General features: G+C 36.8%; 1 protein-coding gene and 1 pseudogene across 1 annotated transcript; one reads left to right on the plus strand and one right to left on the minus strand.

Moving 5' to 3' along the window:
- Nucleotides 1-6909: 6909 nt before the first annotated feature.
- LOC141719193 (DNA polymerase-like) lies at nucleotides 6910-10764 on the plus strand (annotated as a pseudogene).
- Nucleotides 10765-11362: 598 nt separating this feature from the next.
- LOC141719194 (putative 39 kDa protein in mitochondrial S-1 and S-2 DNA) lies at nucleotides 11363-12373 on the minus strand. Its single transcript, XM_074521578.1, has one exon. It carries the CDS (start codon nucleotides 12371-12373, stop codon nucleotides 11363-11365), a length of 1011 nt encoding a protein of 336 aa, XP_074377679.1.
- Nucleotides 12374-13583: the final 1210 nt, after the last annotated feature.

Consider the following 13583-nt stretch of genomic DNA (forward strand, 5'->3'; position numbering starts at 1 on the left):
TTAGATGGAACATTTATTTGTCAATCCAAGTATCTCAAGGAACTCCTCAAAAAATACAATCTAGAGGATTCTGCATCAGCAAGGACTCCATCAACTACAGCTGTCAAGCTTGGACCATATGAAAACTCCATTAAGGTAGATGTCACAAGCTACAGAGGTATGATTGGCTCGTTACTCTATCTTACTGCAAGTAGACCAGATATTATGTATGCTACATGTTTATGTGCAAGGTTCCAAGCGGATCCTAGAGATATTCATCTCGTTGCTGTTAAACGAATCTTAAGATATCTTAAGGGAACACCAAATCTAGGTATTTGGTACCCTAAAGAATCTGGTTTTAACCTTGTCGGATATACAGATTCAGATTATGCAGGAAGTGTTGTTGATAGGAAAAGCACCTCAGGAAGTTGTCAATTCTTAGGAAGCAGGCTAGTCTCATGGTACAGCAAGAAACAGCAAACAGTTTCCAACTCAACGGCCGAGGCTGAATATATTGCTGCTGGAAGCTGCTGTGCTCAGATCTTGTGGATTAGGAACCAACTACGAGACTATGGCTTTGTATTGAACAAGATTCCTATTTTATGTGACAATACAAGTGCAATAGCCATCACCAACAACCCTGTGCAGCACTCGAGGACAAAGCACATTGACATCAGGTATCATTTTATTAGAGAGCACGTCATGAATGGTACTGTTGAACTATTTTTTGTTCCAACAGAAGAACAAATAGCAGATATTTTCACTAAACCACTTGACGAATCCACATTTACCAGATTAGTTGGTAAATTGGGCATGTTAAATAGTTTTAGTGATTAATTTAATTAATATCTGGAATCTGTTCTTGAATGAATTTACAAATGAATTTTTCATAAATGAAAAATTCATTTGCAAATTTATTTTATCATTTTATCATATTTCTTGCTTATTTCTATGTAATATATATTATCTTATCTATGTTATTTACTCTACTTGTTAATTTAAAATATCTCAGAATATTTTATTTCCTCTAAAGATATTTTTCTATGAATTTTATTTGCTAAAATTCAACAGAAATCTATTTTTGGAATAAAAATAATTAATTCTGAAATATTGTCTTTGTCTCTGTGAAAATTTTAAGTGTTTATTTCAGTTGTACTATTTTGAAATATAGCTTCAGTACATAATTAGAGGTCTGTACATATTTATTTTGTTTTTCTACTGCAAAGACAATCGGCAAGACAATTAAAATTGTCTTGCTGAAAATCATTTCAGTACACATGTAAATATAAATCTGTTAATGCTTATTTTATCTTATTCTAGAAAGACAATCGGCAAGACAATTGAAATTGTCTTGCTGAAAGTCATTTTAGTAATAATGATTGCTTATTTTAAAATCAGATTAATTTTATAACTGGCAAGACAATCGGTATGACTATTGATTGTCATGCCAGTAATAAAATTAATATCAGAATTATATTGTTTTATTTTGTACTGGTATGACAATCGGTATGACTATCAGATTGTCATACCAGTTATTTATTTTTATTTGTTTCTTTTCCTTCTTTTGCCTGGTATGACAATCGGTATGACAATCCCGGATTGTCATACCAGCTGTTATATAAAGGCTGTTGTTGTTTTGTTTTAAACCATTTCAACATAGCAGTTCATTTCAAAAAATTTTGAACAGTTTTTTCACTCCCTTTTTCTCTCTTCTCTCTCCTCGAACAAACAAAAAAAAAATCAGTCACCATATTTCCTTGCTCGAGTTTTCACTCAGCAAACTTAATCATCACTTTAGTGATATATACTTACAAGTATATATATAAAGAGATGCTGTTGAATTTTTCTTAAATAAAAATTATTCTTAAAATTCTGAAAAGCTTGTGTCTTATTATTATTCTTTAAAAAAAATGGCTCTCAATTTCCAAATTGTCGCGCATAATCAGGTTGGTTATTTTAATCCGGAAAAATGTGATGTTGAAAAATTTAAGCCTTTGATTAGATTTTTAAATGATCATTCGATTGTTAGCTCTGCTATTGAATCAAATGTGATTTTAAACGTCGATCTACTTAGACTGATTTGCACAACTTCTACTGTGGCCGATGATTCAAAATCTTTTTCATTCACCATCGCAAACACACAGTATGTAGTTGATGAAACAGTCGTCAATCGTGCGTTAAATTTTCCACTAGACAATTTCTGTAATTTACCCTCTGAAAATGATATCACCAATTTTTTCAATGCCATTCACTATCAGGGGGTGATCAATTTAACCAAACTTTCTAAATCAAATTTGGTGTCTGAATGGGATATATTCTTCGATACACTTTCCAAAGTGTTTGCCAACTGCACAAAATCTAATTTTCATAACATTACTTCCACCCTGCAGTATATTGGTCTTACGGTTGTTTTCAATCAAAGGATCAATTTTGGCAAACTACTTTTTCCCATTCTCTTGAGACGTCTAACTTCTGCTTTACGTGATCATTCTACAAATCGTAGGGTATCATGTTACTATGCTCGTTTTCTTATGCTTATAGCAGATCATCTACTCACCCCTGAACACAAAGCACTTTTTGCTAACTCTGCTGTAACCGAACACCCACCAGTTAGCAAAAAGATTTACACTCGTCAAGACACAACCTTCAAATTTATGCAAGTACCAGTACTTGTATCTGCTTTCATGGCCAATTTATTCCCTTACCTATTTTTAATCTACCCGGCCATGAACAGCAACCTCAACCTCCAGTGGTTCAAGCCACCCAGGCTCTTCCATTACAGGTAGTAACTCCTCACTCTCACTCTCTTCCTACTTCTGTTAACAGACCCTCAGTGGTTGATAGGGCTGACCATGAAGTTGTAGAACCACAGCTTCAATCCCAGGTCATAGAGCCAAACACAGAGTCTCATTCTATCTCAACCTTTCCCCCACTGTCTAAAATGTTACCCAGAAGATTACTAGGAAGTAGTACAATGTCAAATACGAGTGAACCCTCAGCTCTGCCTCCTCCTAAGAAAAGAAAAACCTATTCTGAGGCATCTGAAAGCCCATCCTTGTCCTCCCAACAGGACATGGACTTTGAAATGGCCAATGAACAGTTACTAGAGGCATTCTCTCAACAGGATGCATCTATTGAAATTCGCCATAGGGCCATGGCATCTTGTACTGAGTCAAGCACAATTCCATTACTCACAATGGAACCATACACTTCCCCAGATAATACTCAGGACACACAGCGAGGAGTGCACGTAGAGTCGGTTACAGTGCCTGCCATAGTTACGGCAGAAGAGCAGTCACATGCTTCAGAGAGAAAATCTGACTCTCCGCCATCTTTAATAGAGTCATTTTCTCCCCTCCCAGATCCAACAACTCTGGCTCCCTTATGGGATTCTTCACTCGCAGATTTATCTGGAGAAAGTGGAGGGCAACTCGGTCAATCTATCCCTGAAGCAATTCAGACATCTATTCCAAAAGATTTGATAGCATTGACTGAGGATCGGGACTCGCGAATTCCCATTGCACCACCACTGACCTCTCTTGAAGAGGCTAGGGTGATTTTTAATGCAGGTACACAAGAACAGCAATTGGAAGACTCCTCACGAGCAATCATATTGAGAGAAACACATGCACGTGAGATGAGTGAACCAAACACGAGTGAACTTCAGGTGAGAGCACACACAGACACTGATAATGTCAACCTGTTAGCTCAGATTGCTGCCCTGAAAGAAGAACTTGCTAAAAGTCAAGCTGAAGCTCAAGCATTCAAAGCACAAGTGGTTGAACGGTCTTCTTCTTCCACCTCTGTCGACAATCAGCTTGCAATCATAAGGAATGACATCTCAGATTTAAAGACTACTGTAATACCAAAGCTCAATTCTATTCAGGACACTCCAAATTTATCAGCTGATGACATATCCAACTTCTGCTCCCTACATACAAGAATGACTTCTCTTGAAGACCTCGTTGAGATGAATCATTCACTGGACAACTCAAGATTTCTAAAGATAGAGACGGGCATGGAACATCTAAATGAAGGCATGAAGCACTTATATTACATGATCAAGAATTCTCATTGCCCTAATGAAGAACAAAGAGCTTATTTTGAAGGACCGTCTGGTGGAGGATCAGGCTCTGGAAGTGGTGGAGGTTTCAAAGGAAAGTCAGCAGAGGATCCCTCAACTAAGGGGGAGAAGAAAGGGAGTAGTTCCAAAGGGAAAGAAAAAGATACTTCTGCTGGAGATAAAGGAAAGGCTGATGATGCCTACTACAGTGGAGAACAGGATGACTTCGATATTTTTGACATTCCCACTGAACCAGTTCAGGAAGATAAAGATGGGTTATTTGAAGCTGAAGAAGAAAGTGATTTTGAAGATTGGGAAGAAGAAGATACAGTGGATCCTAGGTTTGAGAAAGAATTTCAGAAAGAGCAGTCAGAGATGCAAAGAAAAGAAGCTGAACTCAAGAAGGTCTCACAGATCATTGATAGGAGAAAAGACATACAAAGAACAGAAACTCTTCAAAAACAACGTCTTCATGACATTAAAGCTCAAGAAAGGAGAAGAGATGTCAGACTAAAGATTGGTGGAAAGTGGGATGAAGCTAGGAGAGTACTCGATATGCCTCAGCTATGCACTAACAATGATAGGCAGTTCTTACATCTTCTTGACAAGCTGGAAATCTCAAATCCTAACAATGACATGTACATGAATGCTATCAAGACTGAAGTCTCAAGGATCACAGCTGCTTTTGATAGATCCCTAAATGAGATGAGCATTTTTGTATATTGTCAGAGTGAAGGATCATTCAAGGTGTCACTTCATCTATTTGAGAATCGTTCGTTGTCAGAGATTTGGGTTCTTTTAAACAAAGTGAAAAGAAGCTCAGAGTTGAATGAAGTTCTTCGGGAAAGGCTTAAAGAGTTTTCCAGCAGGGCTAGTCCTCAAGTGGTCAACAATCCTCATCAAGTGAGATTCTTTAAGTCTGATTGTCTTCAAATCTGTCAGCTAGATGTACAATCTCTTAAAGACTACTCAGCTAAGCATCTGGTCTGGATGGAACATCATTTGAGAACTGCTGGATATTCATCCATGTTGAAGACTCAAGCTGCTGACTTGATTCAAGCTTATTGTGAGAAGAATGTTAAAAGGTACAATCAACTCAAGAATAAGTTGAAGACAGTTGGAGTTCAACCAGGCAGGCCTGCAAGCTTCACTTCAGAAAAAGATCGTATCTTTGACAAGGAATTGCTTCAAGATTTAGAAGAAGGTGAAGTCAGAAGAGAAGACAACTAAAGTCAATTAGCTCAAAACTCAATGTAATATGATTAGAGCGTTATGAATCAAGATAGACTAATGTAGTTATATGTTCAGGCTAGAGGAACATCTATCTTGTATTCACTTATAAATTTCATTTGGAATCTGGAAAATGTTAAATATAATCCAGAACTTTTCTGCTATTTACTTTACATTACTGTTTATATCTTTTTCTTATTTGTTAGTTGAGTTATCCTCTAGGTATTTGCTGTTATTGTCTAACAAGCAAATAGGGGGAGATTGAAAGGCATATGTCATAGCCTACTCGTTTATTCGAGTATTTAACTCAACTCAAATAAGAATGTAATAAGTAAATAGTGGATCAAGCATCAGAGAGATCTCACAAAGTAACATCTGTCAAAGAATAAAGGAACATTGTTCATCTGCAGACTTGAAGATTCACTGGAAGAAGTTCAAGAATTTGATCATGCCTCAGTGATATAAATCAAGATCGTGGATTTAATCAAGTGACAGAGATCTCGTCAAGGTATCATTTATTACAAGGATTCAATCATAACAACAAAGTCAAGACATGAAGAAACGTCGCGAAAGTTAGTCACTCATGAACCAGACAGTACATCGAGTGTCAGCATTAAAGTGACGGAATTGATTCATAAGTCTCAGAGACTTTCAGAAGATTGTCAGAAGAATGGATGCTGCTCAGGGATAGTATTAATTCTCTATTAATTAATTAAGTCATATAATTTAATTAAGAGAATAAATTATATCTGCAAGGATTAATTTATTGATTAATTGAATTAAATTGATTAATTAATTTAGAGTTAATAAATGAGGATTTTCAGAATGTTAATTGATTAAAATCTGTGATAATTCTAAAAAAGACAACTGATTGTACTAGTATGACAATCGGTATGACAATTGATAGTCATACCGAATGTCATGCTGATTCAGTTGATTGTATTGATAGAATTATTATTTAGATTAAAATCAATTATTAATTCAGTAAAACAATTTCATTTGAACTAATATGACAATCGGTATGACAATCAATAGTCATACCGAAAGTCTTGCTAGTTCATTTTAATTGTCTTGCTAGCTCTAATAGATTGTCTCACCGAAAGTCTTTCAAGCTAAAAAGGATTGTCATTCCAGTTCTTTTTCTCTCGGTTGGATTGTTAAATAGAAGCAGAAGCAGCAATTCAAAAAATCAATCAATCAAACAGAACACAACATACAGAAGAACAAAAGAGAAAAAGAAGCAGAAAAATATTACATCTATTCTGCAACTTCAAGATCAATTTTCTAGATTGTAAAGTTAAATCCAATCAACTAGAAATACTTATCTTGTTCTTGTGTATCTATCTAGCGGATTAAAATCCCTAGAACTTAATCTCAAATCGCTTTTAGCATTTGATCTTTTAATTACAAAAATAGAAAAAGTTCATGTCGAATTTATTCTAAATTTGTAATAATTGATTTGAGATTAATCCCTTGTAACCGATACCGTAGTTGTAACACCTTTCAAGTTTAATAAAAGTTTTATTTAACTTGAATTTTGTTTCATAATTTTATTCCGCATTTTATTCGACGAAACGGTATTGTTTGCATTCAACCCCCCCTTCTACAAACAAATTGGGACCTAACACAAATTCAATATGATCTTGACCCTAGTTGATAAGAATGGTAAGGATATTACATATAGTATATGTGATGCAATACCATTGACTCTACAAGATGGTAGCGCGTTCCTTCCTTATAAGGATATATTTCGTTATATCTATAGGGTTGTTACCCAAGTATTTGAGAAATACAAGGGTGTTTTCATTATCAAAATAGCCCTGCGTATCTTTTTAACTGGAAAAAATCTTGAAAAACAACTCTCAAAAGATGAAATCATAAAGGTACTTGATGCCCTTTTTGAGGATCTTTCTCATGACTATAAAGATGATGACTATAAAGATGATGACTATGACTATGAATATAAAGATGATGGTTACGGCAAGCAGCTTATTCTTTCTAAGGTTTTTAACGACAAAGTTAGAAGAGATGTAAAACCCCCTGTTGCTAAACCTATTTCTAATAAGAAATGTAATTATAATAGCAATATATCGCAAATCATTTCTTCAAATTCAAAGGGTGTTACACCTTTTCTAGTGGCCGATATTGAGACAATCCTTCATAAGGATGATACGGGGATAGAAGTGCAGACTCCATACGCAGTAGGTTTACTAGTGGTTCTACCTGAAAAGGAAGTGGATAAAGCTGATATTATGACTTTCTATAGCGAGTATTTTCTTTACAAAAAATTCTATTCATTCTTCAAAGATAGGAGCGATAAGATCCTATATGAGATGGTTAAACGGATTGATTTAGTAGTTAATAAATAGTATAAGACAGCTAAGTCTATATACTTCCATAACTTATCACGATTTGATGGAATAATATTGCTTAAGCACTTAATCTGTCGTCATCCATACTACATAATTAAACCTCTGATTAGAAACCATCGAATTTACGAGATCAAAGTCTACAAAAAGATGCAACAAGAGGTGGATGGAAAGATGGTTGATAAGAAAGGTGTTCTGTTATTCACCTTCAAAGATTCGTTAAATCTACTTCCTGGAAAACTGGCTACCCTGGCACAGAACCTGTGTCCGGATCTTGGGGGTAAATACAATTTCGATCATGAGCAACTCAAAACCGTGGAAGATATCTCTCTTAGGGAAGAAGAATTGCTAGAGTATTTGAAGCAGGATGTGCTTCTACTTGGAGGAGTTATGAAAAAAGCTCAAGAGATCATCTTGAATCTCTATAATGTGAACATAAATACAGTCTTGACCATATCATCCCTAGCTATGAGAATCTTTCGTATTCAATACTATGATGCTTCGTCTTTTCCAATCCACATCCCAAACGTGAATGAAGACAAATTCATCAGGAAGGGCTACTACGGGGGTCATGTTGATGTCTATAAAGCAAAAGGTGAGAACTTGTTCTACTATGATGTGAACTCTCTCTATCCCTATGTGATGCAAGAATACCCAATGCCTGCTGGTAAACCATACTGGAATAGAGATCTGAGGAATAAGGATTTAGACACCCTCTATGGATTTATTGAGGCTTATGTGAAATGCCCGGATTCTATCAAGAAACCATTTCTACCTTATAGGGAAAAGGAGACTGGATCTCTCATTTTTCCAACAGGATACTTTGTAGGTGTTTACTATAGCGAGGAGTTGAAATATGCTCGCGATTTGGGATACATCGTTTGCCCTCTACGCGGCTATCTCTTTAAGAAGACGGAAAGCCCTTTCAAGGCCTTTGTAAACGATATATATAATAGCAGGTTAGAGGCTAAGAAAGATGGGAATGAAGCAATTTCTTATGTTTACAAAATCCTTATGAATTCTCTTTACAGCAGATTTGGTATCAATCCAAAAATGACTATTACCGAGATCTGCGATCAAGATTGTTACAATCAATTAGTAAGAAAGAATACTTTCATAGATGGGGACAAACTGAACGAAGATACATACGTAGCTAATTTTATTAAAGATCTATCAACAGATAGTTGGGACCCGCCTAAGAATACTGCAGTCCAACTAGCAGCGGCTATTACAGCATGTGCAAGGATCCATATGTATCCACATATATCAAGAGATGACTGCTACTACACAGACACAGACTCTATCATTCTTGGTAACCCACTCTCAGACGAGATGATATCTTCTTCAGTCTTAGGTAAGTTTAAGCTAGAAGATAAAATAGTTAGTGGTATCTTTTTAGCACCTAAAACCTATTACTATATGAAAATAGATGGTAATGGTGTAATAAAACACAAGGGTGCAGCCAAACAATTTGTTGACATTGATTGGTATGAAAACCAATATGCTAACAGAAAAAAGAATCAAAGTGTACCGTATTCTACTCCCTTTGGTGTTGATTGGAATAAACTTCAGGTTGTTAAGAAAATGACGAATCTTGCGATGAATGTGGATGTCGGTACCAAAAGGAACGTGGTATACACTGAAAATAATGTTTGGTTGGAAACCACACCCTTTAAAGTGGAAAACTTAAAAGACTGCTCACATCAGGACTTGAGATACATTATCAAGAAAATCACTAATGAGAAAGATTCTAATGAAAGCCTAAATACCACGCTTGAAACATATCAGAGTGATGCTGACAGAGAATCTGATAGATCAGGCATGAATTCAGAATCTGATAGCTCAGGCATGAATTCAGAATCTGATAGCTCAGGCAATCATTCAGACTCTAGCCCTGGCTACGGCAGTTCTAATGAAAGCAATGATAATAGCAATAGCTCTGGTAGTGATTCAGGCTCTGGCAGTGACAATAAGAATGAAATCATACCTCCTATAGATGATAAAGAAGATGAGACTACTAACACTTCTGATAACCATTCTTCAACTAGCAGTAGATGGGATAAACTTGTAAAAAAACTTAGAAGAGAAAGAGATGAAAGAAAAAGAGAAGCCACTGATTCAACTATCACTTGTGAGCCTACTTCTACCTATGCACCTACTGCAAATGATTACACTACAGCGCGAGACATAGATGATTATTCTCAACATGAAGCCTGTACAACTGATTCTGACACCTACTATGATAGAAGTGCGCGGGATACAAATGATTCTAGAAGAGAGAACGAACAATATATCATAAACCTAATCGACCGCGGAGAAGATCAAGAAAATGAATTGATTGAATACTATGTTATTAGAATGGAGAACAAAGATAGAGTGAAAGAGATCTGGGATCGAAAAGCAAAAGCAGAAGAAATGCTAAGCAAACTCAATTCAGACGATGTAGTAAACCCTAGATTAATCAAGCATTGGAAATCTGACATCAGATGTGCAAACCGGGCCTATGCTATCTTTAAGACCCAGAAGGACATCAGGGAAGGTAAGACAAGAGTAGAAGATATTACACTATCCAACTGGTATGCTGGGGATTATTCTGCTGATATTCCTTATCCCTATGATCCAGACGTTCAGATACTTCTTGAGAAATTCAAGGATAAAGATAAAGCACAACACGTATGGGTATGGAAAGAGAGAACCCATATGGAGCTAAAAAGAGAAGCAGAGAAGGGAGATAACGCTAACCTTAGACTTTTGATGTTGTACAAATATCGTATAACATGTGTCAACTTCGCTTACTCTAAATACATGGAAAGAAAAGAAATGTATGGAGACGAAAGACTCGAATCGCTAGCTGACTTCCTGCCTACGTATGATGATTATGAGAGCAATGGAAGCTACTATGATAGCAATGGAAGCTACTATGATAGCACTTCTTCTACTAATTCCATTGATGCGCGAGAGCGGGATAGAAATGATTCTAGAAGTGAAAGAGAAGAAAGAAAAAGAGAAAGCACTGATGAAACTAGCACTTGTGAGCCTACCTCTAGCTCTGGCAATGAGAGCTCTGATGGCAACAACACTTCTTCTATTACTTCTGATGCCCGGGAGCGGGTGCAAGAATGAATCAAAGACCTAGATGACCCATGACCGAGATCAATGTTGTTGAGTCTGAGGTCTATGGCAATGGCAGAGCGTGAGAAATGAGAAGCTACTAGAAGGGCTCACAAATTCTTTAGAGAGCTCGTCGATTCGTTGGCTAATATTGAGCGTTTTATCGCAAGAATAGGACTCCATAGGTGTTACGCGACATTCAAGCCTAAACGTAGGATAGAAGCGGCAAAGAACAGCCGTTAGGACGAAGAAGACGTTGTACATTACCCCAGCTCTCGGATAATGAAAATACAACCCCACACCTTAGTTGCATAAGATGAGTGTTCTAGAAGCTTTCTTTCTTAGGTGTTCTCAGTCGGCGAAGCCTCTTCTGTTCTCAGTCGGCGAAGCCTCACTACAGTGGTACCACAGTAGTTGCATAAGATAAGTGTTCTAGAAGCTTTCTTTCTTAGGTGTTCTCAGTCGGCGAAGCCTCTTCTGCTCTCAGTCGGCGAAGCCTCTTTAACTCAGTCGAGATACTACGTAACCTCACATCCAACAGTGACGAAAGAGCACATGCAAGAGGTTTCTTTCTTCGATCGTTCTACTGCATAACAACATCCTACTCGAATCAAATAAAATCAAATCGATCTTCTCCACGTTCTATCGTGCCATCAGGTGCAATACGAAAGACTTTCTTGACAAGTCCTATTCTCGAGTACATACAGCCTAAAGTATCGATAGACTTTATATACCCGTTGATTAGATCAAGATCAGCCAGCATATCTTCTATCCCGAAGAAAGCCTGGTTTTGTTCATCGTTTTGAATAAAGAGAAAAATGGTATGAAAATACCTCACAAACTCAATACCCGGATACTTTTGAGCAAAGCAAGGATCAAAGCTTTCGACCAAGAATAGATTGAACAAGAATCTGCATATTTCACCTAGAGCTGGTATACCATAAGGTGATGGTGGATAATACATATCCTTATGGTTGATATTGAGTTCCATCAACTCTGATATGAGTCTATAGACAGACCTATCAAGAAGGATAGGTGACAGCGTCTCTAATAAAAGCTTTTTTGGAATGAAATTCAAGGATTCATCTAATTCAATACAGTACAACCTCACAGCCCTTCTACCTAGAAGACTCTTATAAAAAGCCTCGATACTTGATTGATTCAATATTCGGTAATCCTCATTATGAGGTAAGCTACCTAAAGAGAGACGATACAAGAAACGTGATAAACCAGTGTAGACGACTACATCATCATTATGCGGTAAAAGAACCTCTATAGAACCAGGATGCTGTCGACATTTTCGAAACATGATATCAGGATATGATAATACCAGTTCTTCGACAAAAACCTTGGTAAAATCATACTCCGGGATAAGAAGATATCTTAGTGGAGATAGATGGTATTCATCCGAACATATTTGTCGTAGAATTGATTTGAATTGATCATGAGGCATAGACCATCTTGTAGTTGACGTTAAATCGTTATAAACAAAGAGAATATCTTCCAATAGCTGTTCACGTCTACATAAAGACGAGTCCCAGCGCTTTCGAATACAATCTTCAAAAGGGTTTTGAGAACGTAAGACGTTAGACACACTAAGTGAATGAAGTACAATGCCCATTGCTTTCCTTCTATACATTGTTCATTACATTACTCATATCTACTACACCTGTAGTAATTAAGAAGGCAATCATTATGCCTAAACATACATTCCGAAGAACCACACCACTAGCCGGGATATTCATCTCAGAAAACGGGACAACATTCGCAAATGATGATTTGATCTTCTCAGACATATCCTTTTGAGCTGTAAACTCAACACAATTGTAGGAGGGATCCAAAAAGTCCATATTTAAGAGAGGATCATATGAGAAGATAGGTGTAAAGAGCTCCATAGGAACTTGACCATCAATACATGGGAAAAATGTATACCACACTGTGCAACCAAACCCCGAACAGGTTAATATTAAAAAACGTCCAAAGGTACCATTAAAGAGGGTTATAACCTCCACTAAGTTTGAATAGTAATTCAAATCTAAGACACTTCTCATTCCATCCTGGCGACTAAACGAACACAACTCCCGTACCGATGACATCTTCTTACTCATGGATAAATGAAGCGAATTCATCCAGCTAGTGTAACTCCTCTTCATCAAACTCGATGGAAATCGAGCATCATGCATGATAAACTCTGATTGGCCTGGATTAAAACGATATCCTAAACCCATAAAGGTTGTTCTTTGACTTTCGAATAGACAGTCTATCAAACCATGAGGAAAAGTCAACACAGGAGGATTGACTTTGAAGTGCGCTTCAGAACGAATATTCTTCATGTAATTACAGACATACGACATATGGGAACCCAGAACACTCTTAGGCATTATCTGAGTTCTATTTCGATTAATCGTAATATTACGAGGAATACGACGTGAGACAACATTGGAGGATGATGATTCATCAGATGGTTGATCATTACCCAGAGAGAGGTGTGCAACCTTATCGGGTAATCTAGCTACACCCGATGTCAGAATATTTTTCTTGAGAAAAGCTATCGTAGATCTCATATTCCGACTGGTGGTATAACGATATAGCAAAACAGAGACTGAAGGAGTAACATGTGATATAGATACATACGAACAGATCATGGAAACATTTTGTTTTATACAGAGTGAAAATCCTGGATTTTGCACGGTATCTAGAATACCTATTCTTGCATATATGAATTAAGCGTTCTTACTTATTAAGAAGCGTTCTTACTTTTCATATAGTGGAGAAGGGGTATTATCTAGAAAATCAAGAACCGTGAGGCCGCCACCCTGTGGACTGGTATA

This window comes from Apium graveolens, chromosome 4 (assembly GCF_009905375.1).
Source record: "Apium graveolens cultivar Ventura chromosome 4, ASM990537v1, whole genome shotgun sequence".
NCBI lineage: Eukaryota > Viridiplantae > Streptophyta > Magnoliopsida > Apiales > Apiaceae > Apium > Apium graveolens.